The sequence below is a fragment of the Chlorocebus sabaeus genome, chromosome 16, assembly GCF_047675955.1.
Source record: "Chlorocebus sabaeus isolate Y175 chromosome 16, mChlSab1.0.hap1, whole genome shotgun sequence".
Lineage (NCBI taxonomy): Eukaryota > Metazoa > Chordata > Mammalia > Primates > Cercopithecidae > Chlorocebus > Chlorocebus sabaeus.
The window spans coordinates 71319255-71335959 of record NC_132919.1 but is presented as its reverse complement, the minus strand read 5'-3'; the positions used below and the strand labels follow the sequence as shown (position 1 = coordinate 71335959).

The window sequence follows — 16705 nt, the reverse complement described above, 5'->3', positions numbered from 1 at the left end:
GTCTGTGTGCACAAGGGGGCCTCACGCAGGGTGTACACATGCGCGTACATGCACAGTGTTCACACAGGGTGTACAGGTGCGCGTGCACATAGCTCGCAGTGCTTATGTGTCCGTGTGTGCACATTCACAGAGAGCCCACACGGGGACCATTCTCTGAACACAGAGAGTGCCTGAGAATGCTGGCATCACAGTTGTTTTTGTCCCCAGTAAAACAACCACCCTCCACCTTCCGCTCTGCTCTCCCTCTCCGGTCCACTCTCTCTCAGGGCCCTGGTCTCCTTCCTTTCCACCTGGGTGGTGGCATCCAGGACCCGCCTGAGTTCATTCTCCGCCCCGAGCTCGGCCTGCCCCAGGTGCTGCCGGCATCCACTGGGAGGCAGTACGAGGCAAGTGCGATGCCGCCCGTCCCCACAGCGCGTCTCCTGCCAGGGCAAGTCCCACCACAGCTCTGGTGGAAGCAGCTTCCGGTTTCTGCGGTGCGAGCGGCGGAGGTGGCGGGGTCCGGCCCTCGCCGTCCAGCCCGCGCGAGGCGGGGCCCGCCCCTAGATGGCCAGGTCTCGGCGGCCGGTGGCCGGTGACGCCTTGCCGCGGCCGCTGCCGCCCTCGCGGTGGCTGGCCGGCGCCCGGTGCGCATAGGCGGGCGGGGCGCAGGACTTGGGGCCGGGGTGCCGGGAGGGCAGGGCCGGCAGCGGAGGTGGCGGCGGCGGCGGGAGCAGCTTCTGCGCCTCTTCGTGTGCACGGTTGCAGCGGTTGTCACGCTCCCCGGCGCGCGGGCGGCCCTTCCAGAGCAGGTGGCCCAGCTCGGCTACGCTGAGCAGCGCCGACAGCAGCCCCACCGCGAAGTAGAAGAGCACGAAGACGGTCTTCTCGGTGGGCCGGCTCACGAAGCAGTCGACCGTGTGCGGGCAGGGCGGGCCGGCGCACGCGAAGTGCGGGGCCACGCGGAAGCCGTAGAGCAGCGCCTGGCCGCCCAAGAAGGTCAGCTCGGCCAGCAGGCGCAGCGCCACGCTCAGCACGTAGCAGCGGCGAGCGCGGCGGGCGCGCAGAGCGCATGGCGCGCACTGGGCCTCGGGCAGTCCAGGGACGCACTGCGCCGCCGCCTCAGCGCCGCCAGCCTCCTTGCCGGCCCGGTGCATGGAGTAGACGACGAACAGCACCGGGGGCGCGGAGAGCAGCAGGATGTGGAAGAGCCAGAAGCGGTAGTGGGAGACCGGGAAGGCGCGATCGTAGCAGGTCTGGCGACAGCCCGGCTGCAGCGTGTTGCATACGAACTCCTCTTGCTCGTCCTCGAACACTGCGCCGCCCACCGTGGCCAGCACCAGGATGCGGAAGATCAGCATGACCACCAGCCAGAGGCGGCCCACGAGCGGCGACTGCAGCTGCACGGCGTCCAGCAGCGAGCCCAGGAACGCCCACTCCCCCATGGCGCTGGGGACGCGGGGCGGGGAGTCAGGGGATGGGGCAGGTCAGGGACCCCCGCCCCTTCCGCGCCCATCGGGGTGGGGTCCGTTGGGCCTTCTCTGACTTCTGGGTGAGTAGTGGGGTGGGAGAGGCGCGGGTTTAACGATGAGACCAGTGTGAAAGGGAGGGCCACGGGAGGGCCCGAGGGGAGCAGGCGACGCTCAGCTATAGGTTCCCTTCTCTTTGGGGCCGATGGGTGCTGGGGAGGAGCCCCCATTTGCGTTTTAGCCGCACCCCCTGTGCCGTCTCCGTTCGACCCTGGGATCCTCCAGATCCCAGATTCTTAGGAAGGACCTTGGAGATCAGCTGGGCCAGCCCCTGACTTGCCTGGTGGAAGCGGAAATCCAGCGGTGCCCTTAGCTCTCAAGGATGCTGTGGGAAGAGTGGAGCCTCGAACCCCGAGCCTCCAGACCCAATTTGGTGCCCCTGGGAGGACTGGGAGTGGCGGAGGCAGCGAGACCACTCCTTTCTCGGCCCACCATTTCTCTCGCCATTTTCACTGCAGTGAACTACTCTCAGTGTGGGGGGCTGGTACAGAGGCAACCCCACTTTCGTAACTGTCACAGGGTCCCTTGTCAGAGGTGTCCCTGCTCTCCTACCCCAGTGTGGTGGGAATGCGGAGCCAGGCCTCTCCCTCCTCCCCAGCCTCCTGTGCCTCCAGCCTCCACATCTCCTGAGACCCTCTTCACCCCACACTCACACAGGTCCCCACACGCCGCTGGTTCCCCTAAACCATCTCCCAACCCCACTCACCCTGGGGCCGGGACTGGGGTGTCAGAGCTGAGCCAGGGACCTTGGGAGGTGGCTGGGACCGGCGCCTCCTTCTCCCTCTTTCATTTTCCCTTTCGGATTTGGCCAGGATGGAGGACAGGACAGGATGGCTGAGAGGGGTTAGCGCTCCCCCTTCTCTTAAAGGAACAGGGTGACCCTGCTGACTGGCTCCGCCCTTGGGAACAGGCACGGGCCACGCCCCTTGCTGGGCTCTGTGGCCCTCACTTTTTGGCCCAACACCCCATAGCTAAATTTCCATCTGGAAATGGGGGAGGGGGTTAACCAGAGCCACATCCTTTACCAAGGAAGCTGGGGAGTTCCTAGAAGCCCTTCCCAGAGAGACCCTCAGCCTGGAGCCTCGATCCACTATGCACTAACCATGCTCTGTGAAGATGGTCTTTGGGGACAGAGGGAGGTTTGCTGCTGGAGTTTAAGGGGCAGCAAACATCTAACAGCTTCTGGTTCCAGCTCTGCCACCGCTCACCTTGGACAAGTCATTCGGCGGTACTGAGCCAGGCTTTCCTGCCTTGTCAACCAAGGTGGCCAGACCAGCTGACCCCCAAGTTTCCTTCCAGCTCTACATCTTTTTTGGAATGGGGTCCCTCTAAGTAGCCCAGGTTGATCTTAAACTCCTGGCTTCAAGTGATCCTCACACCTCAGACTCCTGAGTAACTGGGATTCTCTACTTCTGAATATTGAGTTCCCAACCATATGACAGAGAACCAAAAAAACCCTCGTGCCTGGAAAAAAAAAAAAAAAAAAATCCCATATGGAAAACCATTAAAATATCCCAAGTGCCTGGCTTTGGTAGTTAAATAAAATCTTTGGTTTCCTTCCCACTTTTCTATAATTTCCAACTTTACTATAATGAACATGTTATTTATTTATTTATTTATTTTATTTGTTTTTTTGAGACAGCATCTCACTCTGTCGCCCAGGCTGGAGTGCAGTGGCACGATCTTGGCTGAATGCAACCTCTGCCTCCCAGGTTCAAGCGATTCTCCTGCCTCAGCCTCCCCAGTAGCTGGGATTACAGGCATGTGCCACCACACCTGGCTAATTTTTGTATTTTTAGTAGAGATGGGGTTTCGCCATGTTGGCCAGGCTGATCTCGAACTGCTGACCTTGTGATCCACCCACCTCAGCCTCCCAAAGTGCTGGGATTACAGGCATGAGCCACCACACCCGGCCTAACATGTTATTTTATTATTTATTTATTTATTTTTTGAGACAGAGTTTTGCTCTTGTTGCCAGGCTGTAGTGCAATGGCGCGATCTCGGCTCACCGCAACCTCTGCCTCCCGGGTTCAAGCAATTCTCCTGCCTCAGCCTCCCCAGTAGCTGGGATTACAGGTATGCACCACCATGCCCAGCTAATTTTGTATTTTCAGTAGAGACAGGATTTCTCCATGTTGGTCAGGTTGGTCTTGAACTCCTGACCTCAGGTGATCCACCTGCCTCGGCCTCCCAAAGTGCTGGGATTACAGGTGTGAGTCACTACGCCCGGCCTCATGTTATTTTATAATGTGAAAAATAGAAGACTTCTTCCCCCACAGGAGGCTCTGAATTGAGAGTTCCCTCCTACTGCCCTGGGTGGCAGGGGAAGCTCTTTTATAGAGAAAGGAGTAAGGGTGACCGACGACGGCAATCTGAGTGGTCAGGGAGGGGTCGCTCCCAGGCTGAGATATTTGGTAGTCTGCTCTGCCTTCCTAGGGGTCCGCCTGAGTGCATAGCACAACCTTCCTCACCTATGCACCTGCCAGGCCAGGCCCTGTGTGGAGCCCCGTTAGCTCCATATGCCAATGAGCTCATTCGATTCTCTGTCAATAGTGGCAGGAGGGCACTATTTACACCGGGGAAACTGAGACTCAGAGGGTCTAAGCCACTTGCACGCTGTCGCGCAGCTGGTAAATAGCAGATCCAGCCTACACGAGGCCCAACTGGTTCTTGAGCCCAAGCTCTTGAGCCTTTCGTGGAATTGTCCTCCATCCAGCCTGGCTGGGCTTCCCAGGTGGTATCCCAGGGCCTGATAGTCCCCAGCAGGGGTTGCCTCTGTGCCAGCCTTGTGTGGGGCTGGTGGGTGTAGGCACTGGAGGGAGGTCATGCCTGTCCCTCTGAGGAAGGGGAGCAGGACTCACCTCCTTGGCCACAGTTCCTCTCCCTGTCAGCCAGGGGTGCCTGTGTGGTTTTCCATCTGCTGGCGCAGACTCCCAGGCCCACTTTCAGGAAGCGGAAGGCATATACCCTTCACTCTCCACTCCCTCTGGCTCAGGGGACCAGCTGTGCTGGAAAAACTCTAGGGGAACTCCTGCTTGCGTGGGGAACCCTCCTGCCCTCGTGCAGGCTTCCCTTGGGAGTGGGCCTGGGTGGGGGACGCTGCCCTGGAGAAAGTCCAAGGGAAAAAGCAATGCTGGGGCCCCAGATTCTGAAAACAGGATGTGGGTTGGGGGCGCTGCTGACCTCTCCCTCCCAACCTCCCTCTGCCCCCGGCAAAGCTGCTACCCGCCCCCTGCCCCCAGCCACAGGGGCTCAGGGTCACACCTCATCTCCCTCGACTGTCCAGGAATGGTCCCCACCCCGTCCTGTCCTGTGGCTCCTGCTGGGTGAGGCCATTGGCGCCACCTGGAAAAAGCCCATCAGACCGCGTCTGCCTGCGGGAGTGGAAAGCAGCTGAGGTGGTGGGCCAGGGTGGGGCAGGAAGCGGAAAGCCCACAGTCACCCTGTGCTGCCTGCAGCCTGTGATGCCACAGGGCCAGGCCCAGAGACTACAATCTCAGGCCCCCGTCCTCCTTCCCTGCTAGCACCCTCCAGCCTGAGTGTTGCTGACCCTGCTTAGATCTGGCAGCTGGTGGCCCCATTCTTGGCCATGCTTAAAGACAGGGGCCGGGCTGAGAGGCCAATCCTGCCTTCTTCCAGTCTGTTCCAGACACCTCTCCCTGGCCATCGGATTGTGGGGCCACTGCTTATGTCAGACACACATGGGTACACATATGTGTTTATACCCAGTAACTATCAGCCATGGTCAACCCCACCATGTTCTCCAATATCGCCACTGACGGTGAGCCCTTGGGCCGTGTCGCCTTCGAGCTTTTGCAGACAAGTTTCCAAAGACAGCAGAACACTTTCGTGCTCTGAGCACTGGAAATAAAGGGTTTGGTTATAAGGGTTCTTGCTTTCACAGAATTATTCCAGGGTTTATGGGTCAGGGTAGTGGCTTCACACGCCATAATGACACTGGTGGCAAGTTCATCTACAGAGAGAAATCGGATGAGGAGAACTTCTTCCTGAAGTGTACAGTCCTGGCATCTCGTCCCTGGCAAATGCTGGACCCAACACAAACAGTTCCCAGTTTTTCATCTGCACTGCCAAGACTGAGTGGTTGGATGGCAAGTGTGTGGTCTTTGGCAAGGTGAAAGAAGGCAGAATATTGCGGAGGCCATGGAGTGCTTTGGGTCCAGGAATGGCAAGACCAGTAAGATTAGCATTGCTGACTGTAGACAGCTCTCATGAGTTTGACTTGTGTTTTATCTTAACCACCAGCCCATTCCTTCTGTAGCTCAGGAGAGCACCCTCCACCCCATTTGCTCACAGCATCCTAGAATCTTTGTGCTCTCGCTCAGTTCCCTTTGGGTTCCATGTTTTCCTTGTTCTTTCCATGCCTAGCTGGATTGCAGAATTAAGCTTATGAATATGAAATAAAAACTAACTAAATAAAAATAAATTATTTGTAAGACCCGGCATGGTGGCTTATGCCTGTAATCCCAGCACTTTGGGAGGCTGAGGCGGGCAGATCACCTGAGGTCAGGAGTTCAAGACCAGCCTGGCCAACATGGTGAAACCCCATCTCTACTAAAAAATACAAAAATTAGCTGGGCATGGTGGCACATGCCTGTAATCCCAGCTACTCAGGAGAATCGCTTGAACTCAGGAGGTGGAGGTTGCAGTGAGCTGAGATTGTGCCACTGCACGCCAACCTGGGCAACAGAGGGAGACCCTATCTCAAAAAAAAAAAAAAAAAAAAATATATATATATATATTTGTAGAGATGAGGGTCTTGCCATGTTGCCCAGGCTGGCCTGGGACTCCTGGGCTCAACTGATCCGCTAGCCTTGGCCTCCCAAAGTGCTGGGATCGCAAGCGTGAGCCACCACACCTGGCCACTTATTTTTATTGTTATTTATTTATTCTATTTACTGACATCCTTGAGCCATCACAATGCTGTTTTGTCTCCTGTGCCCTCCTAACATTTTAAAAAGTCCTTACAGAAATGCTGTCTTTTCGTCAGGCTTTCCCCAGCTGCCCTAGCAGAAATTTACCCCTTTCTTTCCTGTCCCTTCTCAGCTTTATTTCCTTTGTACTGACCACTACATAACTATATACACACACACACACACACACATTTTTTGAGACGGAGTCTCGCTCTGTCACCCAAGCTGGAGTGTAACCTCCGCCTCCCAGGTTCAAGCAGTTCTGCCTCAGCCTCCCAAGTAGCTGGGATTACAGGCGCCCACCACCATGCCCGGTGTATTTTTGTATTTTTAGTAGTGATGGGGTTTCACCCTGTTGGCCAGGCTGATCTCGAGCTCCTGACCTCAAATATTCCACCCACCTCGGCCTCCCAAAGTGCTGGGATTACAGGCGTGAGCCACCGCACCCTGCCAATGTTATGTTTTTCTTACATATCCTGTTTAGCGTCCATGTCTCCCACTAGCACAGGCGATCCCCAGGGAAGGGATTTTTGGTTCTTTGCTTACTGTCCCGTCCCCAGCACCTAGAATGGTTGGGGGCACACAGTGGATGCTCAGTAGATGTTTGTTGGGTGGATGAATGAATGAAATGGGTGGAACTTTCTGCCCTAAGGTGGTAAGAATGCTGTGTATCTCAGGTCTCAACTGCTGGCTCTGGTCTTCTCTAGGGCTGTGGGCATTTAAGTGGCCAATCCAGTCTCAGGTCAGCAATCAGAATTTCCCATCCTAGATAGAAATAAGAACTCAAAAATGGATTCATGTTAAACACCTGCCTCCATCTCTGCTGGCCTTGGGTCCGTGCCTGGGTGGGAGAGGGAAGGGGTGGAGGGTGGCAGAGTTGGCTCTTCTTGGTCCCTTCTAGTCCTTCTGCACCCTCCCCAACCTGCCTGCAGCTTCTGACCCTTTATATTCTTCCTAGTGCCCTGAAAACCCTCCAGACCAGATGACCTCTGCCGCCCCAGGGTGGCCCCACCTCCTGGCTCTTGCCTTCGAGCTTGCCTTTGGCTCCCTGCAGACTCCTGGAGCCCTGCGTTTTCAACACCTGGGACCCGCCTTCACATCTAGCCTTTGCTCCCTCCTTTGGCTCCATGATTATTTAATATTAGGTTTGGGGCCGGGCGAGGTGGCTCACACCTGTAATCTCAGCACTTTGGGAGGCTGAGGTGGGTGGATCACGAGGTCAGGAGATTGAGACCATCCTGGCCAACACATGGTAAAACCCTGTCTCTACTAAAAATACAAAAAATTAGCCAGGAGTGGTGGTGGGCACCTGTAGTCCCAGCTACTTGGGAGGCGAGGCAGGAGAATGGCATGAACCCGGGAGGCAGAGGTTGCAGTGAGCCGAGATCGCGCCACTGCACTCCAGTCTGGATGACAGAGCGAGACTCTGTCTTAAAAAAAAAAAAAAAAAAGATAAAAAAGATTAGGTTTGGATGGAACAACAATTCGAAACAGTGGCTTAAGCAAGAGAGAAGTTTGTTTCTCTCTCACATAAAAACTCTGCCTCAGCTGGGTGCGGTAGCTCATGCCTGTAATCCTAGCACTTTAGGAGGCCTAGAGGGGTGGATCACCTGAGGTCAAGAGTTCAAGACCAGCCTGGCCAACATGGTGAAACCCCATCTCTACTAAAAATACAAAAATTAGCCAGGTGTGGTAGTGCACGCCTGTAATCCCAGCTACTCGGGAGGCTAAAGCAGGAGAATCACTTGAACCCAGGGGTGGAAGTTGCAGTGAGCCGCGACATTGTACTCTAGCCTGGGTGACAGAGCAAAACACGGTCTTAAAAAAACAAAAAGGGCCGGGCACGGTGGCTCACACCTGACGTCAGGAGTTCGAGACCAGCCTGGCCAACATAGTGAAACCTCGCGCGTGCCTGTAATCCCAGCTACTCGGGAGGCTGAGGCAGTTGCTTGAACTCAGGAGGCGGAGGTTGCAGTGCACCCAGATTGCAACACTGCACTCCAGCCTGGGTGACAAAGAGACACTCAAAATTTAAAAATATATAAAAAAAAAAAGGAAAAAAAAGCTCTGCCCCACAGAGTCCTCAGGGGAGCGGGCACCTCGCGGCCCCGCCCACAGCCTGCCTCTCTCTCTCTCCCCCCCTCCCCCCTCCTCCTCTATCCCCCCCCAACATCCCGCTGTCTCCCCCAAGTCTGCCCCATCTCAGAAAAGGGCCAGGAAGTGGCCACAGTTACCGATTTGCTCACATGTCATTGGGTAGGATGAGCCCCACGGCCACACCTATCCGCAAGGGATGCTGGGAAATGTAGTCTTTATTCTTGTGCCCAGGAGGGAGCAAGGAGACTCCCTCACTGTCACAGATCTGCTTCTGGCATTGGTCCCCCATGCTGACATGGGGCATTGGACGCACTGGGTTCCTCCCAAGTCTTTGCCCCCATTAGCTGCTCTGGAGGAAGAAGGAAGCCTCCACAGTCTTGCCTGTCACCTTGTCCCTAGGCCCTTCCAAACCATTGCACCTCTGGGCTGTCCTTCATACCCCTCTGCCAAGCCTCATCCCTTCTTTACCGTCCTTGGGCAGACGGGTCGCAAGGGGAGCCCCTGAGTTTTCACCCATTTTTAGGTTGCACATGTAGCAACCTTGCTCTGGAAAGACAATGACTGTACCTGAAGGTGGCTGGGGACTGTAGTAGCCTCTTCTTAGAGACCAAGGGGCTTGGGAGTCCCTCTCTTCCTTTCCTTGGAAGCCCTTCTTTTTCTTGAAGGAGTGAACTGACAGGTGAGAGAAACTGCTTTGGGATTGGGGTTGGGGCAGGGGAAGGATTTGAGTCAACAAGCAGCATTTTTCAGAGTCCTTCCCCTGCACCCCCCACCCCCACCCCTTTGCCGTGCAACTCTGAATGGCCTGTGTTTTTGTACATGTCAAGATGTTTAAGCAATCACTATCACTGCCTGTAGCCTGGGAGCCCGACCCTCTTTCCATCACCCCAGCCTCGTGATCCTGGACTTGGGCCGGATAGAGTACTCCGAGGTCCCTTCCCTTCCAGAGCCTCTCAATGGGGACTAAGCAGGTCAGTAGTGCAATCAGGTCAGCTCAAGATCAGTGGACCCACAGACCATTGAAGCTCCCTCCCTGAAAGCAATTCTGGACCCAAAGGGCTGTGCTTGGCACAGGACCTGGAAAGTTACTAGGGGCAGAAGACAAGGTCATCTGTGGATGGAGCTTCCTTTCTTCCACCTGAAAACTGTCAAGCGCATTCGTGTGAAGAGACCACCAACAGGCTTTGTGTGAACAACAAGGCTGTTTATTCACTTGGGTGCAATGGGCTGAGTCCAAAATGAGAGTCAGCGAAGAGAGATGGGGAAGGGGTTGCTTTATAGGAGTTGGGTAGGTAATGGAAAATTACAGTAAAAGGTGGTTATCTATTGTTAGCAGAAGAGAGGGTCACAAGGTACATGGCGGGGAGATCATAAGACTCATTGTCCAGAAAAGTGTCACAAGGTCGATTGATCAGTTAAGGTAGGGCAGGGACAAGTCAAAATGGTGGAATGTTGTAATGTTGGTTAATCAGTTAAGGCAGGAACTGGCTGTTTTACCTCTTTTGTGGTTTTTCAGCTGCCCCAGACTTCTTGGCTCCTGCAGGCCATCTGGACATGTATGTGCAGGTCATGGGTTATGATGGCTGAGCTTCGGCTCAGAGGCCTGACAAAAACGACATTTATGGGTATAATATCTTTTTACACTCACCATGATATATTGGAGCTACCTTGAGCCTAATGAAGATATTGTCTGTAATGGTTAATACTGAGTGTCAACTTGATTGGATTGAAGGAATCAATCCTGGGTGTGTCTGTGAGGGTGTTGCCAAAGGAGATTAACATTTGAGTCGGTGGGCTAGGAAAGGCAGACCCATCCTTAATCTGAGTGGGTACAATCTAATTAGCTGCCAGCGCAGCTAGAATATGAGCAGGCAGAAAAATGTGAAAAGAGCGATGGGCTTAGCCTCCCAGCCTACATCTTTCTCCCATGCTGGATGCTTCCTGTCCTGCAACTCCAAGTTCTTCCGTTTTGGAACTTGGACTGGCTCTCCTTGCTCCTCAGCCTGCAGATATGACCTGTTGTGGGAACTTGTGATCATGTGAGTAAATACTTAATAAACTTCCCTTTATATATATCTATTCCATGAGTTCTGTCCCTCTAGAGAACCGTGACTAATACATTGTCTTACCCAAGAGAACACAAATCTGACTCCTGACAGTACCAAGCAAGTAAGAGGGAATGTACTGTGATGCAACTGCTTTGAAAACCAGCTCCTTGGTTTCTTATGAAGCTAAACATACACTTAACATGTGACTCGACAATTCCACTCCTATGTATCTACCCAAGAGAAATGACAAGTTATGTCTAGAAAAGGATATGTACTCTAATGCTCATTGCAGCTTTATTGATAATGAACCCAAACTGGAAACAGCCCAGATGTCCATCAACAGCTGAATGGAGAAACAAGATGATACCATGGAATAATATTCAGCAATAAAAAAAGAAGGGCCGGGGTGGTGGCTCACGCCTGTAATCCCAGCACTTTGGGAGGCTTAGGCAGGCGGATCACGAGGTCAGGAGTTTGAGACCAGCCTGATCAACATGGTGAAACCCTGTCTCTACTAAAAATACAAAAATTAGCTAGGCATGGTGGCACATGCCTGTAATCCCAGCTACTTAGGAGGCTATGGCAGGAGAATTGCTTGAACTTGGGAGGTGGAGATTGCAGTGAGCCGAGATTACACCACGGCACTCCAGCCTGGGCAACAGAGTGACTCTGTCTCAAAAATAAAAAAAAGAAGGGCCAGGTGTGGTGGCTCATGCCTGTAATCACAACACTTTGGGAGGCCGAGGCTGGCAGATCACGAGGTCAGGAAATCGAGACCATCCTGGCTAACACGGTGAAACCCCGTCTCTACTAAAAATACAAAAAAAATTAGCTGGGCGTGGTGGTGGGTGCCTGTAGTCCCAGCTACTTGGGAGGCTGAGGCAGGAGAATGGTGTGAACCCGGGAGGCAGAGTTTATAGTGAGCCAAGATCCCCCCACTGCACTCCAGCCTGGGCGACAGAGACTCTATCTCAAAAAAAAAAAAAAAAAAAAAAAAAAAAAAAAAAAAAAAAAGAAGGAACGATTGATACATGCAACAACATGGATGCATTTCCTTTTCTTTTTCTTTTTTTTTGAGACAGAGTCTCGCTGTCGCCCAGGCTGGAGTGCAGTGGTGACATCTCAGCTCACTGCAGGCTCTGCCTTCCAGGTTCACGCCATTCTCCTGCCTCAGCCTCCAGAGTAGCTGGGATTACAGGCACCCACCACCATGCCTGGCTAATTTTTTTTAATTTTAGTAGAGATGGGGTTTCACCGTCTTAGCCAGGATGATCTCGATCTCCTGCCCTTGTGATCTGCCCGCCTTGGTCTCCCAAAGTGCTGGGATTACAGGCATGAGCCACTGCGCCCGGCCAACATGGATGCATTTCTAAAACATGCTGAATGAAAGAAGCCAGACACAAAAGCATACGTACTATGATTTCATGTATATGAAGTTCTAGAATAGGTGACTGTAATCTGTAATGCTGGAAACCAAATTAGTGTTTTTCTGGGGCAGGGGTTGAAGAGGCACATAAGAACTTTTTTTTTTTTGAAACGGAGTCTGGCTCTGTCGCCCAGGCTGGAGTGCAGTGGCCGGAACTCAGCTCATTGCAAGCTCCGCCTCCCGGGTTCACGCCATTCTCCTGCCTCAGCCTCCCGAGTAGCTGGGACTACAGGCGCCCGCCACCTGGCCCGGCTAGTTTTTTTGTATTTTTTAGTAGAGACGGGGTTTCACCGTGTTAGCCAGGATTGTCTCATCTCCTGACCTCGTGATCCGCCCGTCTCGGCCTCCCAAAGTGCTGGGATTACAGGCTTGAGCCACCGCGCCCGGCCCATAAGAACTTTTTAGGGTGATAGAAATGCTTTATATCTTGATTGTGATTGTGGTTATTCAAGTGGATACATTTATTGTTTACAGCCATACCACCCTGCACTTGGAAGCTAAGCAGAATTGGGCCTAGTTAGCACTTGAAAGGGAGGAGTTTACCTTTGCCAAAAAGTTATCAATCTCTACACTTGGAATGAGTGCATTTTATGGCCGGGCGCGGTGGCTCATGCCTGTAATCCCAGCACTTTGGGAGGCTGAGGTGGGCGGATTACCTGAGGTAAGGAGTTCAAGACTAGCCTGGCCAACGTGGTGAAAGCCCATCTCCATTGAAAATACAAAAATTAGCCAGGTGTGGTGGCGGGTGCCTGTCGTCTGAGCTACTCGGGAGGCTGAAGCAGGAGAATTGCTTGAACCCGGGAGGCAGAGGTTGCAGTAAGCTGAGATCCCACCACTGCACTCCAGCCTGGGCAACAGAGTGAGACTCCGTCTCCCCCCTCTCCCCCAACACACAAAATAATAATAAATAAGAATAATAAAAATAAGAATACTCACTTTCATGCATTATTTAAGTTTTAATTATCTCACACTTTTGAGAAGTCAAATTTGCTTAAGCAGTGAACACCTAATTGATTACATTTCTAAACACTTCTAATGCCTGATGGGACAGACGTGCAACTAACAAAATAATATCTTCCTATGCATTGAAACAACTCTTGTAAACCGAATAAACCAAATTTACAAATTTAGTAATTCACGTTCCTTTTTCTTTTTTGAGATGGAGTAGTCTCGCTCTGTCGCCCAGGCTGAAGTGCAGTGGCGCAATCTCAGCTCACTGCAACCTCCGCCACCCGGGTTCAAGCGATTCTCCTACCTCATCCTCCCAAGTAGCTGGGACCATAGGCATGCGCCACCATGCCCGGCTAATTTTTTGTATTTTTAGTAGAGATGGGGTTTCACCATGTTGGCCAGGCTGGTCTCGAACTCCTGACCTCAAGTGATCCTCCCGCCTGGGCCTCCCAAAGTGCTGGGATTACAGGCGTGAGCCACCGTACCGTACCCCGCCCTAATTCAGGTTCTTTTAAATTTTACAATAATGTTATAATGTTTACAAATTTAATCAAATTCCTTAAGCCTTCCAATGTAAAATCATACCTACAAAATTGTGCATTTAAATGGAAAAAAACAGCTGGGTTCCAAGATTTGAGGGAGAGTCAAAACCATACCCAAAACAAATAGCTGGGTGTAGGCGTGGTGGCATGTGCCTGTAGTCCCAGCTACACAGGAGGCCTAGGTGAGAGGATCACTTGAGCCCAGGTACTAGAGGCTGCAGTGAGCCATAGTTGTGCCATTGCATTCCAGCCCGGGTGACAGAGCAAGACTCTGTCTCTTAAAAAATAATTGAAATTACAAGACAAATCTGAAAGATTCTCTAATGTGACAGGTTGAAAGAATGTTACATTCTCTTAAACATTAGGGACATTTAAAATATGCAATACAGACACATTATCCTGATGACTTTTAACACTAAACTGTAAATATTATGGATTTGATTACCTTATCATTTCCATATTATTTCTTTACCCTCAAGGATGTAAAGTCATCTACCCCACTCTAAACAGTTTGTGTCAGGTGGACTGAGGATTTCTACATTAAAAATAAATGAAGGCTGAGATTTAGGGTTAGTGATTCAAGGCTGAGATTTGGGACCAGGTTACTTTTTTTTTTTGAGATGGAGTCTTGCTCTGTTGCCCAGGCTGGAGTGCAATGGTGCAATCTTGGCTCACTGCAACTTCCGCCTCTTGGGTTCAAGCGATTCTCCTGCCTCAGCCTCCTGAGCAACTGGGATTACAGGCATGTGCCAACACGGCTGGTTAATTTTTGTATTTTTTTTTTTAAGTAGAGATGGGGTTTCACCATAATGGCCAGGCTGGTCTTGAACTCCTGACCTTGTGATCCGCCTACCTCAGGCTCCTGAAGTGCTGGGATTACAGGTGTGAGCCACTGCACCCGGCCCAGATTGTTTCTTTTCTTGTAGTTGAGCCTGTTTTATCAGCAGCAGTCCCCAAGTTCACCCCTTTCAGTGGGAATTTGTTTTATGACTCAATTTGTCTAATTGTTCACTCATGATCAGGTTCAAGTTAAGTCTTTTTGGCAAGGATACTCCATGAGTGATGATGTACGCTTCCCATTGCATCACATCAGGAGCACATTATGGCATTTGGTCTCATTACTGGTGTGCCAAGTTTGATCACTTAGTTAATGTGGTGTCTGCCAGAGCGCTCCACCTTTTCAGTTTGTAATTTATCAAAGATAGGTTTTTATGTTCTCATTTTTAGTCTTTTCATAGACTCTCTTGTCTGGCAGAGACAATTATAAAGCACGTAATTTGAGTTTGCACTCCCTGGATTCTACAACCACACAGATGGTAAGGCAACCATTTTTCCATCCAGCTCAAGCTCCTCTATTTCATCTGGCAAGAAAAGATACATTGGTGGTTTTCTTTCTTTTTTTTTTTTTTTGAGACGGAGTCTCCCTCTGTTGCCCAGGCTAGAGTGCAGTGGTGCAGTCTCAGCTCACTGCAACCTCCACCTTCTGGGTCCAAGCGATTCTTCTGCCTCAGCCTCCCAAGTAGCTGGGACTACAGGCATGTGCCACCATGCCCGACTAATTTTTGTATTTTTAGTAGAGATGGGTTTCACCATATTGGCCAGGCTGGTCTTGACTCCTGACCTCGTGATCTGCCTGCCTCAGCCTCCCAAAGTGCTGGGATTGTAGGTGTCAGCCACCACGCCTGGCACCTTGGTGGTTTTCGTATGTTTAGGAGAGACAGGGCTTCACCATCTTGGCTGGGTTGGTTTCAAACTTTTGACCTCAAGTGATCCACCTGCCTCAGTCTCCCAAAGTGCTGGGATTACAGGAGTGAGCCACTGTGCCTGGCCAAAACTTCTTTCTCTCTCTCTCTCTCTTTTTTTTTTTGAGATGGAGTCTTGCTCTGCTGCCCAGGCTGGAGTGCAGTGGTGCAATCTCAGCTCACTGCAACCTCTGCCTCCCACGTTCAAGTGATTCTCCTGCCTCAGCCTCCTGAGTAGCTGGGACTACAGGCATGTGCCACCATGCCCAGCTAATTTTTGTAGTTTTAGTAGAGAAAGGGTTTCATTGTTGGCCAGGCTGGTCTCAAACTCCTGACCTCAAGTGATCCTCCTGCCTTGGCCTCCCAAAGTGCTGGGATTACAGGCGTGAGCCACCACGTTTGGCCACATTGGTGGTTTTCATGGAGACTCTTGAAGGCTGGATAGATAGTTCTCCCATGGTGATTCAAAAATCTCTCCTCACTACCCCCAGTATATGTTCTGGTGAATCCCAGATCACATTGGTAGGTGACATTTTTAGTTCTGTCTTGTGAGTTTCTTGCATAAAAACACAAGCGTCTGAGATCACAACAGTTGTAATACTGGGGTCAGAGTATCACCTTCTATTTTTTTTTTTTTTTTTTTTGAGACGGAGTCTCGCTCTGTCGCCCAAGCTGGAGTGCAGTGGCGTGATCTCGGCTCACTGCCAGCTCCGTCTCCCGGGTTCACACTATTCTCCTGCCTCAGCCTCCCAAGTAGCTGGGACTACAGGTGTCCGCCACCACGCCCGGCTAATTTTTTGTATTTTTAGTAGAGACGGGGTTTCATCGTGTTAGCCAGGATGGTCTTGATCTCCTGACCTCGTGATCTGCCCGCCTCATCCTCCCAAAGTGCTGGTATTACAGGCGTGAACCACCACGCCCGGCCGGAAAAATGTGACTTCTAATGGCTGTACGATACATTGTAGGTAAGGATGTTAAAGTTTAACCAGTTCTTCTTTTCTTTCTTTATTTATTTATTTTTGAGAGAGACTGTGCTGTCGCCCAGGATGGAGTATAGTGGTGCAATCGTGGCTCACTACAACCTCCACTTCCTGGGTTTAAGCAATTCTTGTGCCTCAACCTCCCAAGTAGCTGAGACTACGGGTGTGCTCCACCACACTCAGGTAATTTTTGTATTTTTAGTAGAGACAGGGTTTCGACATGTTGCCCAGGTTGGTCTCCTAAGCTCAGGCAATCTGTCTCCCTAGGCCTCCCAAAGTGCTGGGATTATAGGCATGAGCCACTATGCCTGTCCCAGTTCAACAAATTCTTCTATTGTGAGACATCTATGTTGTTTCCAATTTCTCACCAGTGTAAATAATGCTTCAGTGAATGCTTTTGGACTTAAATGTTTTCGTTTGGACTTTAACATACTTTTCCCACAGCTAAATTACTAAGGAAAGGGTACTGGAGAGGCAAGA

At 51.7% G+C, this 16705-nt stretch overlaps 1 protein-coding gene across 1 annotated transcript; it reads right to left on the bottom strand.

Annotated features, from left to right (window-relative positions):
* Positions 1-542: 542 nt before the first annotated feature.
* GJD3 (gap junction protein delta 3) lies at positions 543-2310 on the bottom strand. Its single transcript, XM_073005331.1, has 2 exons — positions 2215-2310; positions 543-1428 (listed from the first exon to the last, which is right to left on the bottom strand). The coding sequence occupies exon 2, from the start codon at positions 1422-1424 to the stop codon at positions 543-545; it is 882 nt and encodes a 293-aa protein (XP_072861432.1). The 5' UTR covers positions 1425-1428; positions 2215-2310.
* Between the last annotated feature and the right edge of the window lie 14395 nt (positions 2311-16705).